At 36.2% G+C, this 23,880-nt stretch overlaps 2 protein-coding genes across 2 annotated transcripts; one reads left to right on the top strand and one right to left on the bottom strand.

Moving 5' to 3' along the window:
• Positions 1-3,603: 3,603 nt before the first annotated feature.
• LOC121325669 (hypoxia-inducible factor 1-alpha inhibitor-like) lies at positions 3,604-17,866 on the bottom strand. The gene is made up of 8 exons (XM_041268519.1): positions 17,451-17,866; positions 12,944-13,194; positions 10,619-10,767; positions 10,128-10,273; positions 9,681-9,787; positions 7,865-7,928; positions 6,544-6,654; positions 3,604-6,384 (listed from the first exon to the last, which is right to left on the bottom strand). Exons 1-8 carry the CDS (start codon positions 17,613-17,615, stop codon positions 6,328-6,330), a joined length of 1,050 nt encoding a protein of 349 aa, XP_041124453.1. The 5' UTR covers positions 17,616-17,866; the 3' UTR covers positions 3,604-6,327.
• Positions 17,867-18,344: 478 nt separating this feature from the next.
• LOC121325251 (NADH dehydrogenase [ubiquinone] 1 beta subcomplex subunit 8, mitochondrial-like) lies at positions 18,345-22,979 on the top strand. Its single transcript, XM_041267652.1, has 5 exons — positions 18,345-18,462; positions 19,334-19,460; positions 19,776-19,875; positions 21,854-22,009; positions 22,680-22,979. Exons 1-5 carry the CDS (start codon positions 18,375-18,377, stop codon positions 22,770-22,772), a joined length of 564 nt encoding a protein of 187 aa, XP_041123586.1. The 5' UTR covers positions 18,345-18,374; the 3' UTR covers positions 22,773-22,979.
• The last annotated feature ends 901 nt before the right edge of the window (positions 22,980-23,880 follow it).

The following is a 23,880-nucleotide window of genomic DNA, read 5'->3' as shown; positions in this document are numbered from 1 at the left end:
GTCATGAAGTAAAATGACAGGTTAGGAATTGTTGGTAGCATTTCTATAACAATATGCATTATTCCTTTTACTAAAATATTACAGTATTTCAATCTTAACAGAGGAAAACTACGAGACATTAAACATCCCTAAGTATGAAAGACCAGGAGGATGATTTATCCCGAAGTTTCCGATATTTGGAAAGATTGAAGTGAACAGGGCTAAGGAAGACCCACTTTACACTTTTTTAAAGGCAAGTGCTTTGTAAATGATTTTGATGGTATGGCTGGTTTATAAAATACAATGAATCTTCATATTAAGTGACAGGGAATTCACATTAGGTACTGTGCAATTACATAGATATTGTACTAACATTCTCAAAAATAAGTTGTCCCAAAGCTATTGTGCATCCGCTAAGGTTTATCTTGGTACAGTACAATGATACCTCAATGCATTTTTCCATGGTTGATCCCTGCATGATCAGGGGTGAAAACCTTGTGAAAGATACTGAATTATGCCTCAAGCAGTAGTTGAATGGTTTGTAAAGTTGAGTTGTTTTAACATGTTGGTTTCAGTACACTGCAGGAATATTGCCCATTTGTCAGCCCTCTGATTGGAGATCTAGAGAGACTCTACTAGTCCCCCATTTAAGTCAATGACATACGCTGGAACTTTGAACATTTTCTCATCAATGGCAGAGGAGTGCCGATTAAGAGGCAAATGTTTTTTTTTTTTTTAATACATAGTAGAACCGGTCTTGCTTGGAGCATAATTTATCCAGTATAATGCAACTGACCAGTAAAACATAGTGGTGTTTATTCCATTGACCTCAGCTGTGGCACAGCTAAACACAGCCACTGTTTAGATGACTAAACTAGGCCTCTATGTGTATCAGATATATTGCAGTACTCAAGTCTCTCTAGTGTATTTCAATCTGTAACAAAATATGTGAATGCCAGGAGGGTCCTATTTTACAGATTATGATTAAAAAATATAAATATTATATATGTATATATTCTTTCATTCTAATGTGTACTATTTAGACCAATTGAATAGACACCAAGTTATTTAACAGTTTGGTAAAATTGGTATAGCATTGCTTTCCTGAAGAGTGAAGATGCATGGATTGACATGTTTTAGTTTCGCACAAAGTTACTGTGTTGTTAGATTCAAACAACATAATTTGCCCCAAGTCTGACTGTGAGAGCATAGTATGAATGGAATGCCATATCAAATCCTCCACCTCTATACTAGAAAACCAAAGAGAAACTGTTAGGAGATAAAGGAACATGTTTAACAGAACACATCAATGACCCGTACCCAGCTGCACAGACATAATACATACTGTCCTTAATTTTAATTTGCACATTTCTTTTCTACACTGGTGTTTTTGGCAGCTCCAGTCCTATAGGCACAGGTGTGTGGTCCTTATTACGATGACACAGGCGCTCAGTAAGGTCTCTCCAAAGTCATTGTGTTTTCCAATTTCCCCATATTGGGCAACCAAGATTGGTGGTGCTAATCAGTCAAAGATAATCTGTATCTGTAGTTGTAATTAATCACCAAATAAGGTTACCCATAGAAATGGAGATCATAAATATAATAATCATGTTCCTTTTTCTAGGTATGACTTAAATGCTTCTTTTAAAGAGGTGGAAAGTGACATTGAAACTCTTCTGAAAGAAATTTTCAGATAGAACCAGTGGGATTGCCAGTACCTTTGAATACAAAAAAGCCTGCACATTGCAACTTTGGAGATGGAATGATCAATGTTCATTAAATGCTGACAACCGGCTGATCAGTGCCTGATGTCGTGGGAGAGAATACTCTGTGTTTAGTGCATTCAGTCAGCGCATTCAGTCCCATCTGTTTCTATTCAATTGTTTGTTGGCTTCATTTGATCCACGGGAGTCCGTTATAACAATAAAGCAGTCATAAAAATGAAACATTCTTGTTTTTTTTGTTTAGTGATTAAGCTTTTTATTTATGCTTTTTTTTATTGTATTTTTTAGATATTCAACCCACTAAAATTTGAACCATCTCACACACAAATAATGTATTTTCCCATTGCAGCACCAGCAGAACATTAATAGAATTATATTATTATAAAGCGTTGAATCAGTTCAAACATTGCATTTAAGAACTACGTAACAAATTCACAGACATGTTTTCAATACTGTTGCAATCAGTGCACAATGCAGCGTGATCCAAAATCTTTAAGCAACACTTTAGACAAAAAAAAAAACCCACAACCATTTACTCCAACATCATTCTCAAATCAAACCATGCCAGTAAAAAACTAAAGATTAACAATAAATAACCTGTGCAGTATCCTCTTACTGAATCGGCATTTGTCAGAACAATTCATTTAAGGAACTGTGCTAACACTGAAAAGGGCTCAAAACATGCAGATTACATGTTAACATTGCATGTTAAACCAGCGAATGAGGGCTCACAAACTGATGTAAGATGATTCAGTGTAAAAACAACTGAAACAATGAAGAGCCATTTTATTGTAAAAATCTGGCAATTTATTCTCCTACTGTAGCCAAAAGCAAATGGCAGAATGCAGTCTAAAAAGTACATGGGTCAGATGTACTAAATCATTGCTCCAGTTAAAAAAAAAAAAAAAAAAAAGTTGGCGTTATACTTTCTAAAACAAAAAAAATAAAGCTAGGAAGAAACAACTTTGATATTAACACGATAAGAAACCATAAATCATATAAAACAGCATTCACAGTTGTGCTATGTTTTCACTGTACCAGAAGCTGCACTTTGCTTTCACCTCATGGTCTGCTCAGCTCCAACCTCTGAAATTTAAAAGACTTTGAGGGATCTTATCATTTGGTACAGGTATTTCTATTACATTGGAGTCCAAGTCATGCTGCACCAGAATTTATGTGGGAGCACTAAAGGCTTTCAATGAAGTAGACATTTTTTTTTTTTTTTTTTTTTTTTTAAAAAGGGAATACAGCAACAGTATTACACACTTTATACATGCATAACACAAGTTAGTAAGTCACAAAGAACACCTACAGATAACTTCCATCAATTCATGCAGCATGTTTGGTCATGTAGTTAAGTATATATACAATATATATATATATATATATATATATATATATATATATATATATATATATATTATACATATTATATACAATCTACATGTGAGTGTGTTGTGGAACATTTATAAATTCAAGTTGTAAGATTGAACATTCTACTTAAGAGATACAATGTTACTTTGCAGTACTGAAGACCAAATAAATTATTGTGTATGTAAAAGGACCTGTCCAAAAAAAAAAAAAAAAAAAAAAAAAGTACTGCTGATCTTGATTGTCAACTCAAAAGGGCATAAAAAACATATAGAAAGTCATGAACTCTGGTCTTAACTTTGACAACATAACATCGTTCATAAAGCAACTTTTTCTGTGTTCCTACCTTTTGCTCGTTATTTTTTATTTTTTTTGTATTTAAAAGGTTTAGTTTTCTGACTGTTATAATCAAGTGTTCTGTCATTAACATGTGGCATGGGTAACCCCCACCTGACACACTGCTACTTCATCTCCAGGACCAGCTGCTATTGGAATTGCTCAATCATTACACATGTTTCTACAGTGAATGTCTGTTTTGGAGGTTCATAACATAGCTTTAATTTGCACACTTCAAAATAAAAAATATATTACAATATTACAAAAAAAGTAGAAAACAAAAATACTTTAATAAAATGTAGGTGAAAAATAACATGTATTCAGTGTTTTGTTAAAATCATTGAAACAGTGAGCTATGACTTCTGTTAAGATTTAACCAGTCAAATTTGTTGGCACTTAAATACAAACGGGGGGAGGGGATTAAAATCCACATTGCTTTTCCCACAAGTTTAAAATGGCAAAACCAGTTCAATTGTGTGCAGTATATAAACCATAATGCAGGGATAAAATGCTTTGTTAAGATGACACATTCTGACAATGTCCATGTGAGTACATGGGATTTCTTGACCATTGGGCAAGACTATGATAACATGCTTTTCAATTAATACAGTATCGGTAATATGTCAGTTGTTGTTTAAGGAATGGAGTGGTACTAATTTTTGGATACAACGCTTACTTTGCATTTGAATCTGGAGGCGTCCCTTACATCATCCTGTTTGCTCGCTTGAAAGTTTAATTACCTCCCTTTCGGCTTGGAGACACTTAAAAGGGAATATGTTACAATGACTGTAATTGGCCAATTTAGTTTGGTAGCTATGGAAACATTCAAATAGAAGCAGACTAATATGCATATACAGTATAAAATTGAGCCAATGTATAACACAATACATTAACAGTATGCATTGTGACAGTGTATCAGTTACAGAAACACCAAGTAACAAAAAAAAAAAATCAAAGATTTATTAAATTAGCAATTGTATATATCTTAAGTATGAAGAAACAACTAAAAAAGTTAGCAGTACGTTCCTTTAATCTTCAAACACGCAAATGCTGTTTTGTTAACTCCTCAAATACTGTATGTCACAGTTACACATCTTGGTTTAACTCAAACATGAATATTGTAATATTTCTTTAAACCTTCCTTAAATCTTGGGATGCTATCCAGCCCCAGCAGTCTACCTAACACTAGATTTAAAAATAGTGAATTTATAATAAATCATATAGCCTAGTGATGATCATTATTGTATATGAAATTGATCAAACAGGCTCAATTCAATACGAATGAGCTTATATCAATTGTGACTTTGTATGTATGGGCATCCTTAATATTCCCTTGCATTTAATAGGCAGTCAAGTCATTCCTAATTGGAACTTAACAACCACAGAAGCCTGGGAAGCTCACAGTGTTATTATCTTGCAATCCTTTCTTTATGGAAGCTTCCAAGATGTAGGGCCATCAATCTAATCAGTCATACAGAGGAGAGAGGGGTCAAGAAGTTAACAGAACAGACACTACTCTCATGACCAGTGTTATATACCAATCCAACTGGCAAGTGCTTAAAATGTGGGTTTGAGTTATGGCTGGTGTGTTCACCCCTTCTAAATCTACGATCATCCCAGTACATAGTGGTTGACTGGAAAACTTCCCATAGAGATCATGCTGTAGAGAAGAATGGAACCGACAGCTGTTCAACTGGAAATACTTTAACTGATGGTATCTAACAACATTTATGAAACCAGATTTATCCTTTATTTGGTTTGGAAACTTTTTTTCTCATGAGAAGAGGGTACTGTCTCGAAGTTCTAACCTTGGTACGTTTGATACCCCCATAGAGGTCCACTTTAATAAAAGTGGTCTATGTTGTCAAAACTACAGTGTTTTCATTTTTTAAATGTTGAGCAGGACATTCTCATGTACACAAGTGATTAATTAAGTGCTTATTTAAGCTTTGGTGCTAGTAGGGGGGTTGAGAACAGGTAGGAGAGGGTGATTTAACGCTAAGCAATGAAAGTCTAGATGATACACAAAGTTGCAATACAAAATGAAGCTGTCTCAGCAAATATATACACAAGGATTTTAGTGGGCTCAAAAATACATAGCAGATTTTTAAATTGTCTAAATAATTCAACCAGATTCAAACACAGATTAAAAAATCTCCTTAAGAATTTACTTTCAGCATGTTGTCTGAAAAACTGATAAAAAACTAAACAGGATTTGGTATGGTATCTAAATCACATTAACCTACTCACCACAGCTCTCTTCCCTAAGACATGACCCTGGATTTATTTTTGGTCTTTGAGGCAATTGGTGCAACATCTGCCAAGCGTTTAACTTGGCTGAAGTGCTTGTATACCTAGCTAATGAATAAAACCCAGCCTGAAAATAGGTTTCCGTCACTGCAGCTCCAATAACCAAGGGTAGAAACAGCCTTTCTTTCCTTAGGTCTATGTTGTATGGCTAATTATGCAAATGGAAAACCCTGCAAAATCAGGTTACCTATGTCAAAATGTATGAGTCATCAAAAACAAACATATTACTTTACATATTAATTTCCCAACAACAAGCTGAGCTTCTGCAAAAACCAACTGTTTTAAGTCAATCCCATAGACGAATAGTCCAATTCCAAGTTCAGCAACACTGGTTACCAGACAACTATAAGTTTCAACACTGGAGTATATCAATGTTCATTTATGAAATCTCCTCGATGACAGCTATTTTGTTTTTGTGTAGATATAGATACGGGTTGGATCCACAGCAACATCACTGGCAGACGGACAAAGCAAAGTGGAAGATGCTTTCCTACAGTAAGTGTTTGAGTGCTGCCATGCAGAACTAGCTTACAGTTTGCGCACACGTGTGCTGCTGGCTGCTTTCCCTCCAGCAGCTACACATTGTCAAAGTGTACTCAGGTAAGCATTAACTGAAGGCCTGGTCGTACCGCCCTTTGACCATCATGTTTAGTAAAGGACCCACCTGTGGAAAAGGAAGAAACACCACCATGAGTAGAGCCTGACAATTTATTAATGTTTTGTGAAGGAATAGTTTTGTACAAAGATAAAAAAAAAAACCTTCAAGGATAAGTATGACGATAGTGTTAAGAAATAAGCATCCTGAAACATTTGCCATAAATACCTCTTGTGGTTGCCCAAGTGCTTCTCCCAGCATCTTCTCTATATTCCTCATGATAGCCACCTTTTGATGAGCTTTCAGAGGGTACTCTATCCTCTTTGGGGTGGGTGTTCCCTGGGGAAGGGAAAAAAAAAAAAGTTACAGAAACTAACTACACCAAGGAACTCATATGAACTTGCAAGCCCATCAAGCTGCCAGAATAGTGCCATTAAACCACACGGTTAATTCAATATTTTAATACTTAGATTTACTGTAGCGTTTCTGAAAAAAAAAAAAGTGCACTTAAAAGGTAATTTTGTACCACGTGTATCAATTATGTATTACACAAAGCAGACAGACAAAATGTATATGCATTCTAACTTATGTACAAACGTGTAAATCTGAGACACTTAATCTGAATATAAAAGTATTTTAAGCCTACAGGGTTTATGTTCTTTATTTAAAAACTTAACAGCATACCACTACTGACAGCAACTAAAACAAATGATCTGCACAATATTTCCTCCCAATAATCTTAATTGTGGAATCAGGTGTTTTATCTACCACGGGGATGACGTGATGGTATGTGCTTATATCTGGAAAACCACTTATCTTGAGAAAACAAGAAGTCATTTTACTCTGCTTTACCATGATACCAACACCTCATCTGCTTCGCTAATGGCATCTGGTTCTTAAATACCACTTTGCATTATTAATACCTATTAATTCTATCCTATTCTGCATATAGTTTATTTAAAGATTGGCGTTCACTGCATTGGGAATTTACTAATCCCCTCTGAATGAGTGACTACCAGAATGTAAAGTACAGATCCAGAAAGTCTACACTAGTTTTGGAAGGAGCACCTGCAAGTTGTCTGCTATAACCAGCAGTCTGATTCCATCTTTCTCGAAAATTCTGCTGAAGCAGAACAATAAGTCCCTTCATAACAAATATTGTCTTCCGAGGAAATACTGCTGCTGCAGACCACTTGTTTAATGCCTGGCTGGTCTAGCAAAGAATCTTTTACTCTCCAATTATGAAACATCTCTCAGTGACAGTGACATTTAGCACAACAAATGGACTTCGATGGACATGAATGTTTCTGAACAAAATCCATGAGTAAAGCATAATACACTGCTCCACTTTCTAGTTTGAGAGAATGGTGCATGTGTAACTCCCCCCCCCCCCCCACCCCCCCCCACCCCCTCAGGTGGTGCCACTGATTCTCTGACACCAAATGCTATGGTAGTTAAGAGATGATCTTTTTACTTTGTGGGTATAATACCTAGATTCCCCCCTCCCAGCTATGGCTAGGTTTCCATAGAAAAGACCAAAAGGTCCTACCTTATACCAAAAGTTAACCGTGATAGTAATTCCTCCATTGAGTAAGGATTCAATGTGATGCCACCTGAAACAGCAAAAAACAGAACATGAATGATCTAACTGCAAACCAAAAGGCAATAACTCATTCTTGGTATCAAACCAAGGTCCGAAGAATAAACAGATGAGTTAGCCACGTCGTTCACAACAAACTCTTAAAATCGCCTTAAAAACAGAACTTGAAGACCTTTGCATTTTGCTTGCAAGATTTCTGATCTCCTTTCTATGGTTCCTTATTTAAAGGCTGGAAGAGCTCCTTATCTCTTTGCAGCAGCAACATGATGCAAATTACTACCTTTCAGACACAGACTGTAACTTTGCTGAAGAGATAATTATCAGCCTCTGCTGTCCCCTGTGCTGAGCTAAATTTGTTCCTTTCCATCACGCTGGTAATATCCGCAAGTTCGCCACTGATGTTTGCTAAAGTTTCGGGGGATTAATTGTTAGTGACACTCTCTGGAGACCTGACATCTAACCAAGTATTTCTGTACAAACCAGACATGGGTGTTTTCTGAACAAAAACAAAGCTACCCCCAGTTGCAAATTATTAACAGAATGACACCTGATAGGGTCCATATTGAGTCTAAGTGAAGGGTACTGTTGGATTTGGTTTATGAGATGTGAGCTGTAGAAAAAGACTTCACAAAAACATTCAAGCCCTTCTACAGGGGTGCCTGTAGAATAGCCTCTTACCTATATATTAAAGTGCAATTTATTCTGTAATGTATGAACAATAAAGGCTGCTTGATCAAAGACACAAGGATGACAGTGCAAGTGGCCACCAGGCAGAATTGCAGCATTTCAGCACAAACTTCTCTCTATTAGGCAGCTGGTTGGCAACATTTTCTCTGCTTTTTGCTGGTGAAGTCGAGAGCCAATGGATTGGAAGATGGGTTGTCACATTTGAATCAATTTGACAGCTGCTGCATGTGTGGGAGGCTGAGACGACCCACCACAGCTAGGGCTACAGGGAGTTTGTTTTTATTTCACCAATAAGAAATTAAGAAGTTGGGACACATCTATACAGGAATCATATTGGTGATGCTTTTATGAGTTAATAGGAGGGTTAAGTCAAACTGCTAAAAGCATGGACAATTATCTACAACGCAAGACTGAACACCCAGTACTGACTTAACACTCTGGTCCAACAGGAGGCCATATGGTATGTTACCGTTTTAAAGTATTTACAATAACTAACAGACACAAGGTCAAAATGACCATTTACAGACTAGTTTCAGTTTCATTCAGAAGAAACTTTTTTTTTTCAAAAAAAACTCTACAATTACAATATTTGACCACAAGGTGGAGCTCATATTAATATAAAACAAAATGTCAAACAAAGTTTAAAGCTTAAAAACATATTACAAGTAGTTCATTTAATAATCATTTATGTTCAGGAAATGACTAAATAGAGGTAAGTCATTAAGGGTGCAAGGAGATGACGTAATACAGATCCCAGACAAATAATGGCACAGAAGGTAGACAGGAGGTATTGGGGAGCCCTTGAGTTATAATTCACACCCATTCACAAGTTATTACAGTTAAAGCACTTAATTATATGAATTCCAGTGGGTAGATAGGGAAGACTTCTTAAAGAATTAAAGGCATTAAAGTCTACTGTTCAATGAAATGCAGCACAGTGCAATGCAGCACTGCAATCACTTAGTCTAAAGACTTCAGTTTTTTTGATTAAAACATCTTTTGGTAATTTTGCTGCAGATGTGAGGATGAAACCAGAAGACATGTAAATTTGTAACTTGTATTAATAGATGCCCCTTACCAGTACATCGGGATGTAAAGCACATCTCCTGGACCCACCACTGTTTCATAACCCACGACACGTTTGAAATTAGGAAACTTTTCGTAGTCGGGATTTTCAAAATCAACCTAAAATGAAATTGATTAATAAAAAGGCCAGTCAATCAGAACATATATGAAACACACACACATATATACAAGCTTGATTCAACCCACTTGTGACCACTTGTTTCTGTGTAGCTGTGGTTTTCTGCACATGTTGCAATTCCAGGAACTGCTCTGATATGTTGTGATGAAAACTCTCTGCTTTACCATGATTTAGAGCACATTACCAAATACATTCTCATACATTACAGACTAGAGCATTTTTTCGTTTTAATTACGTTCCATTTTTTTTTTTTTTTTTTTATGTCCAGTCAGTGTAGAAACATCAATTGCCACCAACTACCAAACTGAGATCCCCCCTCACCTGACTTTGTCGATCACATGGATGATGCACTGGGAATGGATATAGACATTCAAACTGATCTGGTGGAAAGAGTATACATCGTTTGTAACCTTTTATTTGAGCAAAAAAGTTCTGTTGTTCATCATAGTGTGCCGGGGTCACATTCCCTGCAAGAGAAATTGAATATATCAAAATTAAATCACATTATCAAATACACAATTTACAAAAGTTAGGAAAGTATTTGTATTTTAACTATCCAAAATAAAAAACAAATGACTATGAATATCAATAAAACAGCTAAACATAGTGCTCTTAATAACATTCAAAACAAGGTTTGTTTCTGAATTGTGTGGAAGTACCTGTCCTGTTGTTGAAAAGCTCTAATCCCAACTAGATCTTACAGTGAATAACAAATTGTACAGATAAGTTGGAGAGTTTCTTGGCGAAGTGTACTTTTCTGCTATACCAAGCAAACCAGCAAGCTTAGCACCATAACGGAATCGATCCAGTACCTTCCATGCCTATGAGAAGCAGGTTGGATGTCAGCTGTCCCCAGTTCCGTTTGGCTTGCTGTTTGTTAATCCAGTTCCAGTTAAAACCCAGAAAATCCACCACAATTTTCCGGCCTACTGTGTCATTCAGTGTTTGCTGCAAATATAACCTGAAATTATTGAAAAGTCAGTTATTCATATTATTTTTAAAACATTGCATCAACATTTAAAATAGTAAAAAAAAAAAAAAAAAATTCTGGACCTACACAAATTGTGTAAAGGTCTGAATTGGACTGAAACTGTTTTGGTTGATCTTTGACTGTCTGAACTAATTCTTAAAGAAAACAATAAATGAGGTAGGCCAATGGAGCCAGAAAATATTTGTAGAATATGTACAGTAGGACATGTTGAAATCGATAAGCTGTCCACACATAGGTTTACTTTATAAATGTATTGTACCAATTGCTGTGTAGTCATTTAAATATGTGGGAATGACAAGGATGTGGCCTATTAAACAATTGCTTTTTTTTTTTTGCAGCAGCAGCAGCAGCAGCAGTAGTAACACCAAGACAATGACAATTTAACAAAAACTGTATTTTCAAAAAGAAAACTGGCCACTGTTTATAGAGAGAGACAGAATACAGCCTGTGATCTGTGGGCAGTAAGTTAGGCAGTGAGGCCAAACTATTAAACCAGACAGGACTCTGGGATCTAGATGACCTTGTGAATGCTTAGTCACCACAAAGTATTACAGCAATTTGCTTTGACGAATTGAATTTCATACTCCTCAACACATTCCATAGATCCACAAACACCCGAACTATGGCTCTCAATTTACAGTTATTTATTTATTTGTCTGTATGCATAAATGGATGAAGAGATGGGAACATCATATTGCTGCAGGTTAAAATTAATACAAGATAAACCAAGCTAGCCCTCTCCCTTGTCCAATAGTGGACTCTTTAATTCTAGATTTCCTCCTGTGATAACTCTGCATGGAGAACGACAAGAAACTTTGTTTTCATGAAATAATACTGTCACAATATTAATTTTTGGAGTAGCAAGCCAATCCAGTCTGGTTGTTTAGAAAATTTAATTCCACATTCCATCCATCCTTTTAGTTTAATCATTGCTGTAGCAAATCCAGAAAAAGGATGAAAGCATCTGATTAAGCGCTACTGAAAGGCATTAATTTGCCCACTAGTTTCCAAGAGCAGTAATTACAAACCTGTATAGAAAATAATTCTGTATAATGAAGGTGCAGCGCACCAGCAGGGTAAAGTGATCCAGTCAGGCATAATAGGAGACTGGACTAGTGACAAAGGAAAATGATTATTGGTTAAACCCACCTGGCGGAATTTTATTGGGACTGTTAAGGTCTTCCAGTAAGCATGTGCAATAAAGTGTGTAATTAGTAATTCATCTTGATTTGTATACCGGTACTGGTTTACAGCACATTCTACTTTTCAACCAATGGAAAAGAAAGTTAACCAGTGGCTAAGTAATTTATCAGTATATAGTAGACAGTCGAATCCAAACCTCTGCTGTGTCCTATGAGCCAAACCATATTATCAAAATGAAATGCATGCTAACCCACACAGATGAATTCAAATATTCTGCACAACACCAATCCAACACTTGTTCTATAGATGTGTAGGTCTGGAATATAAAATTACATTTTTACATAAAAAATAAATAAAATATCACTTAAATATATTAAAGAGTAAACAAAGCATTTTAGCAAAGGAAACCCATTAAACTTAACTGGGTGTGGTCCTAACTAGTTTGGATTAGCAAGTCTACTGTAAACGTATGTACACACACACACACACACACACACACACACACACACACACACACACACACACACACACACACACACACACACACACACACACACACACACACACACACACACACACACACACACACACACACACACACACACACACACACACACACACACACACACACACACACACACACCTGCAGCCTGGAGTGGGACAGATACTAGAAGATACCTAAAGTGCCTTGTGGAATTGTGGACCTACAATTGGGTCAAATTGGCAGTGGATTTCAGATACAAATGCGGCACTGTGTCAGTGTGAACGTAACTATGCATACATCGCTGGAAACAAACAGGCAATATCTTCCAATATTGTAGGCATATTATAGCTATATCATGAAATACACATTTATTTGCAAGTACTAAAAGTCAGTAACCACACACTAATTCTGAAAATAGCTATTTTTTTCCTAAGACTGTACACTTTATTTCACTTCCATGTTTCACCCAATTTAACATCTGCTGTTCTGCAAGTCGCTACCAAATCTTGACATTTGTACCTTTCTTCTCCACCCGTTTCTTCTGCCTTGTGCATCTTGTCCACAAATTCTTTGAACTTCATTTCCACTCGCCTTGACTTTGGCATAAAGTTTTCAACGTTTGGTATTTTTTTTTCATCGTAGTACAAGAACTTGTGTGTTTGGGCAATGTACACTGAAAAGTCTCCATCTCCTATGCTTTCTTGCAAGAAGTCTGTGTCCCATTTGAGTGCTGGATAGACAAGGTTGGTGTCTGTTAACACAACCGGTTCCTAGAATAAAAAAATGAATGTTAAGCCCATTTGTTTGCTTATAACTTTATCCCCTTAAATACATGGCAAATAATGAATGCTACACTATTTGTATTTGTTAAAGAAGGCTAACAAAATTGGCTACACTGCTTTCAAATTTTAAACAAAAATTGCCTCCCCCCCCCCCCACATGTAATCACTCTTTACTTTTCCAAATGTATTATTGATATTCTAGAATACACTAGAAAAAAGCAGAGGAAGGTAGACTAAACTATTTTTCAATTCATATTCTAAAAGGTTTGTTCATAGTACGGCTCATTTTGACAGGTAACACAGAAGAATGATGGATACATGACATCTATGACTCACACATCACCAGACAAAAACAAACAGGCTTTTTTTTTTTTTTTTTTTTTTTTTTTTTTTTTTTTTTAATGAAACTGTATCTGGGATAAAAGTTTTCCTGGCGTGAATAAATCAATGAATGAATAATAATAAATTTTACTTTGAATAATAGATGGCTGCCCTCTAAAATGACTTCTTATTTAACCAAAACAAGTAGCAAAAAAAATGTTAATGTTACACTAGACCTAAAAAATAGTTTGCATTATTCGACAGTTCAACAAATTAAATCGTACTACTTCAGTCTATATATCAGACTATCTAGAATTACCCTTTGCACACTAATGACGATGACTGTTCATTTGTGAAGTCATGACCTGTACATTTGTGTCGAGCAGAGCGCTTGTGCTACGTGACTGAGGCAGCGTACTCTTCAGACCACGTGGGTCTGCACTCGCTTTATAAATTCAAGCCAAAACCGCAGTGCAAGAAGCGGAAACGATATACATAAAAACATAGTGTGCCTGTGCCAGTTTTTTTTTTTTTTTTTTTTTTTTTTAATCATTGCCCACCACATATACACATAACGCAAATACCATAATAATGTTGCAATTTATGTAGAAAAAGCAAAAAATAGACAGGAACACACAAAAAAACAAAACCATCAACTGCACCTGTGTGTTCTATACACCAAGCCACTCGAGTCACGCGCTAGTAAAAAAAAAATAAAAAGAAATTTGAGCAATGCATACAAGCTATTTTTTCTCGTAATTAACGTGATTATTTAAACTACTGCAGCCCACAGTCCAGTGCAATGCAATGGGAGAATGACTCATACCCAAGTAATCTCTACGCTACCCTCCACACCACCACACAAACAGTACTAACAGATTGCTGCAGTGGAAAATAATAATACAAAAATAACGATGATGGACTCCAAGTACAGTAGACTGCTTGGAAACATTCGTATGTTATGTTTTCCAGCTAAATACATATTATTTGCAAAAACACCACTTCAGCACCTGTTATGGCAATAAACATGTAACATGCAGTACTAATCCGACCGTGGTATTCCTGGTAAACGCTAACTATGTATATAAACGCTCAAATTATCTAAATGCAATATGGAAATTCAAAATATATTTAATGGAATAGCTTAATCTGATTAAATTTCTAATATAAAATTCCTTAAGACTTTACCAAACAACTATTGTGTTGTCTATTTTAAATCAGCAAAAGGAAATATTAAGACGTATTGTAGGAATGTTTATTATTATTATTATTATTATTATTATTATTATTATTATTATTCAAGTTTCTATTAAAGCAGAGGCATTTACAGCCTTTGAACAAGTTGTATTATTATATATTTCATAAGGATACTAAAGTCCAAGTTTTGCATCACCACAATTTTGCTTCATAAACTCAAATGAAGCCTGCTGAATAATGGCATGTTGACATATTGGATTACATACCGCTTTGAAACCTTAAGAAAAACTAACAAATTAAAATGTGTCATTTTCAAATCTAACATGAAATACTGTACAATTATTATGGTTTCTGGTTGACTTTTGTGATTTTGTAGTTTCTCTGACTACATTTTTTTTTTTTTTTTTTTTTAAACAAATATCTCAATCCTAAAATTTGAGGTGATGCAAAACTTTTAGCCACAGTTGTACAAGCACCAAAGACACCAAACAGTTGTGTGGGTGAAGAGTGTGTTGTCTCCAGTAATTATTTTTTGGAATTGATTTCATTCCACCTTACTTCACAGTATTTCTTAGCTCTTTCCTAATAAGTCCTCAACTGCTGCCAAGTTAAAATGTTGGCAATTAGCCTACTTGATACAGCAATTCAAAACAGCAAAGAAATGAAGGCACAAAACAGCAAAGTATATATATATATATATATATATATATATATATATATATATATATATATATATATTATATATATATTCACACACACACACACACACACACACACACACACACACACACACACACACACACCAACAAGAACTGGAACAGGTGAAAACATAATTGGATGTTTAAGCCATTTTATCCCACTCACCCCCTTACTTATTAAATATTAAATAGCAAGTCGTCTCTGGTGTCTAAAAATGTTACATTTTCTAGAATGAATAGTCCATATTAAAGTACTTCAGTAGTTTTCAATAGTTCAATCACCAAACAATACAATAATCCGTCGCATACCCATCCATCCGCCCCAATTGTTTATCTGCCACAATCAACCTCTTCAGTAACGTTAGTTTATTGAACAGAGAGGATTGTTCAGATATTGTAGTTCCTACCAAAGTTTTCGCACACTTTGTTGTATGTGCTCTGTGCGCTTCCACTGCTGGTAGTGTCACGTTAGTTGTTCACTGTGTTGACTTGAATATGTAAATAAATCCTGTCCACGTCATGGGGCATATCAACTTCAACCTCCGTCTCGATCTCCTGCCTGTCACTCAGCAGCGAATGCACGCACCCACACGGCAGACGGCTACTTTGACCCAAGCATTAATACCCTGTATCTTTCTAAACAAGGGATTTAGGGGAGCTCCCTAATAAAAGCTGAATCTCAAAACAATAATTGTCATTACTACAGCTGTGTATAATGGTATTTAAAACAGGATTCATTTATGCAACTTTTTACATCATTCGCCCTTACTCTGGTCTCACTGCAGTCAGATATGCGACAGATTACTGTACAGTCAAAAGATGTTATCAGGTGCAGTGATATTATCTACTGATCAATACTGTACTATCCAAACAACTTGCTAGCCCTTTTTCCAAAAAATGTTGCAGTTGAGATCCTAAACTGTTCTGCTGCTGCACCTAAATCTGCATTTCAAGTCTTCTGGTGTATTTGAGTGCACAGAAGGTTAATTTCAAATTTACATGAAATAACAGAACAGTTGCTCTAGCATTGCACTCCGGTACCTTACCACTGGAATGTATTAAATTAATTTGAACTGCAGCCATTCTAAACACCACCAGTGTTTACCAGTAATAAAGACAAACAAGGTTATGAAAACCAAACACTAAATTCCTGTCTGGATGATGTACACAAAGATAAAGATTTCTGCTACCTGTGTTTTTCACCTCTCTGGCACTACTACATTTAACTGTTCCCACATATCACACATCGCCTCATTTATCCTGCACAAAACTAACACCTTGTCTGAACACCAAACAACAACATGATTAATTGTATTTATCCAAACTACAATTCCTAAATAGAATACTTGACAGGAAGCAGCTGGAAATGAAGAACAGTCCGCTCATGTGGCCCACAAGGCTGGGATACATTTGTCAATTTCAAGAGGTTTCATTTGTGAGGTGTAGATTCTTCATCTGTTAGAAAGTCATTATACTATATAGCTTTAGAGTAATGTGGTGCTAGTGAGAGAGAGTGTGTGAGTGCGTCTGGGGTGGGGTGTGAGTGTGTGTGGGGTGGGGTGTGAGTGTGTGTGGGGTGGGGTGGGGGGGGTGGTATAGAGACATTCAGTTAAAAGGCTGGCAGTTTTAATGCAATCCCCGAACCTTTGCCATGTCTAAATTCCGATGTATAAATAATCTGACCAATAACAAGTCTTTAAAAATGTATTCAAAATAGTGACGGACCATTACTGTGGATTACGAATAACAAACTATATTTCAATCAGTTAAATACAGAACAGAACGCTAACTATGCAAAACGTACTCATGTGCCGTTTATCTAAACTACGTAAATAAGGCTGAAATTCACTTAAAGCTGAAAAGTTTCTATTTTTATTAATTAAATAACAGGACATTGCAAAACGGTATATGCTTTCATTCATGGTAAATATTTTCTAGACATGCAGTCATAACACAGTTATTGCGTTAAACATATCAACGAGTAACACAAGCCATATTTCCAAAACAGTACCACATATGCTAAAATACCTCATTGTCTATAAGCCTCTCAGCCCAAGGGTCGGTATGGGAGAGCCTGGGTATTGGCCGGGTCTGGAAAGGGTACTTGCGGAGCTGAGACTCGCTCCAACCCGGACACTGGACCTCTGAAAATTCGGTGCCCGCCTCGGTACGCGATGGTTCTCCTTCAGCCATTGCAGTTGCATGCACACGGTATGCTTTCTTTAAACTGAAACAGTTTTTACAATCTGGAAAGTGGGTGTTTTTTTGTTGTTGTTTTGTTTTATTAGTTTTTTTGCCTCTGATGTTACGTTAATGTTATCTGAAACATACCAAAAGATACTTCTGTCTAACAGTTCAGAACATGTTTCCACGGCTGGAGCGCCAATTAAGGACAACCGAACACTATAAACACACAAAACCCAACTGACGAGCGAGCGCCTATAAGTTTAAAGAAAACACACAGCAGCGTTGTCAGGCAACACACGTTACTAACAGTATAGCGACACTAAGAGGTGCGACGGTATAATTGCATGTAAAAAATGCACATTGCGAAGGTTAGGATAGGCTTACTCAGTTTGTAAATAAACCACTTTTTTCCCCCCCATTTTTAAATTTATGGTACCCGCTTTGCTTTTTTAAAAATTATTATTATTATTATTATTATTATTATTATTATTATTATTATTTTGAATGCCCTTAGTTTAAAAAAATATCTTTAGTGTATTTGTGAATTGTTTACGGTGTCAAAATACCATATAGTATTACAAAAAAATAAAAAATAAAAACCTTTTAACTCCTAAGGACAGCAACACCATGACAGACATATTGTCATGCGCTTCCCTTAGTCTAAATAAAATAATTTCACAGCAAAAATGAGTTGAGCCACCTGCGCTTTTACGCATCGGCGCAGGCGTATGGCGTATTTCGTACCAGTCTGTGAGAGAAGTCAATATGGCTGCTCTTGGTGGGCGATGGGTTTGGACTTTTTCCAAGGGGAAAGGGACGGGGATAACAGCCCTTATGTCGGTGACTAGGGCAGGTCAGCTTTTTTTTTTTTTTACACATATATATATATAGTTTCAGTCACATAATTTATGTTAGAATGTTGGTAATGTTTTACTGTGCAATGAGGGTCACTGTAGTACTACTCAGTAACTGAAGCAGTAACCTTGGGACGGTTAACAATAACAAAAACCTAAATCATTTTTAACAATATGTTTTAGCTAACTAGCCGTGTTGAAAAATAACTATTAAGAAACAATAAGCATTCCATTTAAAGAAGTCAAGCAAGTCACTTAACTTTCTAATGCTCCGTCTTTGGAATGAGACGTTATTGTAAATGACTGCAGCTGATGCATAGTTCACATACCCTAGTGTTGTATCTTCTAGTGCTTTATGATGGTGGTCCACTGTGAAAAGCGCTATATAAAAATTAAGATTGTTATTTGTGTTAATCTGGCTGTACAATACTTGTTGGATGTTGATTGCAACATACTGCTCACGGTTTACAGTCGTAGATTAAAAGCAAACACGCAATTGATTGAAAAATAAAAACATGAAAATAATAACAACCTTAAAATAATATTACATTCCAGCTATATTGTATTGTAAAGTTTGGATTTTTAAATTTGGGTAAAATCTGTAAACTCAATCTAGTAGTCTGTTCAAGATAACACAGAGATGGAAACATACACTCACACTAAAGGTTTGCCATTCTTTTTTTTTTTTTTTTTTTTTTTTTTTTTTTTACAGTAAACATAATGATCATACCTGATCAATCAACCCTTGGAGTTACACCATACAAAAAGTCACGTCGGACTGCAAACTGCCATGCAGTGGGAGTCTTTTTTTTCCCCATTTCTGGTACATGAAAATAAACACTATGTATTCTGTCATCTTCACTTTTACAGCCTCTGGAATTTCTAAGGATATGCTACCAGGACCTTATCCAAAGACACCTGAAGAAAGAGCAGCTGCTGCCAAGAAGTACAATATGAGGGTGGAAGACTACGAACCATACCCTGATGAGGGAAGAGGGTATGTTCTTTTGAGAACCATTTAAATAAATGTTGTAAAGATGGAGCTGTGGGATGCTAGTAATAGAACATTGTAACTATTCATCTGAAGGAATACTACTTTAGAAAATACTACTGCCTCTCTACTGTCATTACTGTATCTAGTACAGGTTTAAGGTATTTATCAAAAGGCTTTACCCACTTACACCAGGCACCATGATCGCCTAGCTGAAGGAGCTGCCACATGCTGTATTGGCATTGCCTGATATTTGTTGGAAAGCAGTACTTGTAATTATATCATGAACCACAGTAAATAGTCAGTCATCTTGTTCTACAGCTATGGTGACTACCCAATGCTCCCAGCTAAGTCACAACATGAGAGAGACCCCTGGTATTCCTGGGACCACCCAGACCTGAGGAAGAACTGGGGAGAGCCGGTATGAATTAGCTTATTTTATTTCGCCGCATGGCATCTTAAGAGGTTCAACCTTTGTGTTAACTATTAAATATTCCTATTTGTATTACCAGATGCCTAATGAATGTATCGCATACAGTGGCTTGTGAAAGTATTGACCCCCCCTTGGCATTTTTCCTATTTTGTTGCCTTACAACCTGGAATTAAAATTGATTTTTTGGGGGTTTGTATCATTTGATTTACACAACATGCCTACCACTTTGAAGATGCAAAATATTTTTTTATTGTGAAACAAACGAGAAATAAGACAAAAAAACTGAAAACTTGAGCATGCATAAGTATTCACCCCCCCCAAAGTCAATATTTTGTAGAGCCACCTTTTGCAGCAATTACAGTTGCAAGTCTCTTGGGGTATGTATCTATAAGCTTGGCACATCTAGCCACTGGGATTTTTGCCCATTCTTCAAGGCAAAACTGCTCCAGCTCCTTCAAGTTGGATGGGTTCCGCTGGTGTACAGCAATCTTTAAGTCATACCACAGATTCTCAATTGGATTGAGGTCTGGGCTTTGACTAGGTCATTCCAAGTCATTTAAATGTTTCCCCTTAAACCACTCGAATGTTGCTTTAGCAGTATGCTTAGGGTCATTGTCCTGCTGGAAGGTGAACCTCCGTCCCCGTCTCAAATCTCTGGAAGACTGAAACAGGTTTCCCTCAAGAATTTCCCTGTATTTAGCTCCATCCATCATTCCTCCAATTCTGACCAGTTTCCCAGTCCCGATGAAAAACATCCCCACAGCATGATGCTGCCACCACCATGCTTCACTGTGGGGATGGTGTTCTCGGGGTGATGAGAGGTGTTGGGTTTGCGCCAGACATAGCGTTTTCCTTGATGGCCAAAAAGCTCAATTTTAGTCTCATCTGACCAGAGTACCTTCTTCAATATGTTTGGGGAGTCTCCCACAAGCCTTTTGGTGAACCAAACGTGTTTGCTTATTTTGTTCTTTAAGCAATGGCTTTTTTCTGGCCACTGTTCCGTAAAGCCCAGCTCTGTGGAGTGTACGGCTTAAAGTTGTCCTATGGACAGATACTCCAATCTCCGCTGTGGAGCTTTGCAGCTCCTTCAGGGTTATCTTTGGTCTCTTTGTTGCCTCTCTGATTAATGCCCTCCTTGCCTGGTCCTTGAGTTTTGGTGGGTGGCCCTCTTTTGCCAGGTTTGCTGTGGTGCCATATTCTTTCAATTTTTTAATAATGGCTTTAATGGTGCTCTGTGGGATGTTCAAAGTTTCTGATATTTTTTTATAACCCAACCCTGATCTGTACTTCTCCACAACTTTGTCCCTGGACTGTTTGGAGAGCTCCTTGGTCTTCATGGTGCCACTTGCTTGGTGGTGCCACTTGCTTAGTGGTGTTGCAGACTCTGGGGCCTTTCAGAACAGGTGTATATATACTGAGATAATGTGACAGATCATGTGACACTTACATTGCACACAGGTGGACTTTATTTAACTACTTATGTGACTTCTGAAGGTAATTGGTTGCACCAGATCTTATTTAGAGGCTTAATAGCAAAGGGGGTGAATACATATGCACGCACCACTTTTCCGTTATTTATTTTTTAGAATTTTTTTAAACAAGTTATTTTTTTCATTTCACTTCACCAATTTGGACTATTTTGTGTATGTCCATTACATGAAATCCAAATAAAAATCCATTTTAATTCCAGGTTGTAAGGCAACAAAATAGGAAAAATGCCAAGGTGGGTCAATACTTTCGCAAGCCACTGTATGTATAGGTAGGTTACATTTGTAACATATATATATACATATGTTCAACACATTCATTAGGCGTCCAGTAATACACTCATGTCGTAACTTGAAAAAAGAACATTTACTGTGGAAAACAAAATTATAATGTTTGATATTCTTTAGCAAACTAGTTTGATTATAGAAACCAACTGGTCACTTAATGTGCTTGGGGTTAATGTTGGCTTTCCTCCTAGATGCACTGGGATTTCGACATGTTCATCAGGAACCGAGTGGATACATCTCCCAGCCCCGTCCCTTGGAATACAATGTGCAAACACTTGTTTGGGTTTGTTGGAGTTATGCTCTTAATGTTCTGGCTTGGGGAAACATTCCCAGCCTACCAGCCTGTGGTAAGTTTAAAAGGAAATTATTTTCTTAAGGATATATTTTAAGCAAATTTTCCAGCTGTTTCCTTGAGCAATCAGAATGTATTATTATTATTTTTTTTTTTTATAAAAATATTTAGATCACTGTTTCTTAAAATGAAGAGTTATTATTGCACACGTTTACTGTTCCTTTCAATCCTGAGGGAAAATATTAGTGTACAAAATTAAAACCTCAAAAACAAATATTGAGAGAGCTGTGCTAAGTTGATGCTTTCCTTACAATTATGACAGTAGGGTTGGTACAGAATGAAAATTTTAAAGCATTCTTCTGTTTACATATACTTGGCACCTGCTAATGTGCATAAGAAATACATCAGTAAGAAATACCAGTAAAGAGTAATGTGGTATTTCTTACTAGAATTACCACTAAGGGAATAGTGTTTCAGGGGGACAGGTTAATGATGTACCAGATTTACAATACTTGAAAGGATACAAATTATTCTAAGAGCATATTTAGACCACAGGGTGCCTTAAACTTCTGACTGAAACAAAAAATGATTTACAGTGAATCAAAACAAGAACAATATTTAGGATCACTCTGATATATTAAGATAACTGGTGTTTCATACATATATCTATTTAAATTTGCAAATCAGTGAACATGCTAAGAATTAAAAATGTTTTTCTTTGACAGGCTCCCAAACAGTATCCCTATAATAACCTGCATCTCGAAAGAGGAGGTGACCCCAACAAACAGCCTGTAGAAGAGAAACATTATGAAATCTAACAGTGGTATATTAAACTGAGTAATTGTGATGCTTAGTGTTGTTATGTTGTCTATATTCACAAGTCCGTAATTCTAATAAAAATGTCACTTGGACCACGAGCTACTGTAATTATGTATAGACTCTTGTATTCTCTGCTGTCTATCATAAAAGTTTCCAAGAGCTATTTGTGTTTCTAAATAAACCAAAGGGCCAAATTAGCCCCAATAGCTTCTGGTTCACCTTTGTTCTTTCTTTTTTGTTTGGTATCACATTAAATAATTTATAATAGCCAATATCAGTTAGTTTTATTGAGTGATACATGTATGGGTTATAGACACTTGAACTGCAAATTGTGTTTGTAATACTGTGAGATAGGTGGATCATTTGGAAAATGTATTCAATTAGTTAAAATATTAATCCAGAGCGGAGTAGCTGTGAGGAGTCATACACACACAAAAAAAATACTCATTGTCATATAATAGACGTATCCCCCCCAACTCAACACGACACGACCATCATGATAGTAACAGTAGACACTATGAAGCGTTCTAACTTTTGTATAAGTTAGTGATCATCAGATGTGTCAGCCGCATGAATAGCACCGAGTGTGTTTTTCATGAACTATGCAGAATATATATATGCAGAATATATATATATATATATATATATATATATATATATATATATATATATATATATATATATATTTTTTTCTATGGGTAAATATCGGGACGCAGGACATTTGCTAGGAAATCGAGACTGTCCCGACCATATAGGGACTGTTGGCATATGCCACAAATGGAGTTTGGGTTCAAAACAAGGTAACGAATTGCTTAGAAAAAGTTTTTCAAAATGTCATGCTGTTTTTTTTATTATTATTTTTATTTTTTTAAAGAAGAAAAAAAAACATTTACAAATTATTAATAAATGTAGGCAATCGAATGGCCATTCTGAGACATTAATCTCCAAGGTTTTCACATCCATAACAAAATGAAGCATATGTAGCAAATTATGGTTTAAAATGGTCTAAAAAATGTTTATCAATCAGTTCCTTATTACCAGACATATCAAGTCTACATTTTTTTTTTTTTTTTGCTCCCTTGTTCTGGTTCCAGCAAGTAGTCAGTC

This window comes from Polyodon spathula, chromosome 13 (genome assembly GCF_017654505.1).
Source record: "Polyodon spathula isolate WHYD16114869_AA chromosome 13, ASM1765450v1, whole genome shotgun sequence".
Taxonomy (NCBI): Eukaryota; Metazoa; Chordata; class Actinopteri; order Acipenseriformes; family Polyodontidae; genus Polyodon; species Polyodon spathula.
Note: the sequence above shows the minus strand (reverse complement) of the source record. Positions and strands in the feature narration are given on the sequence as shown.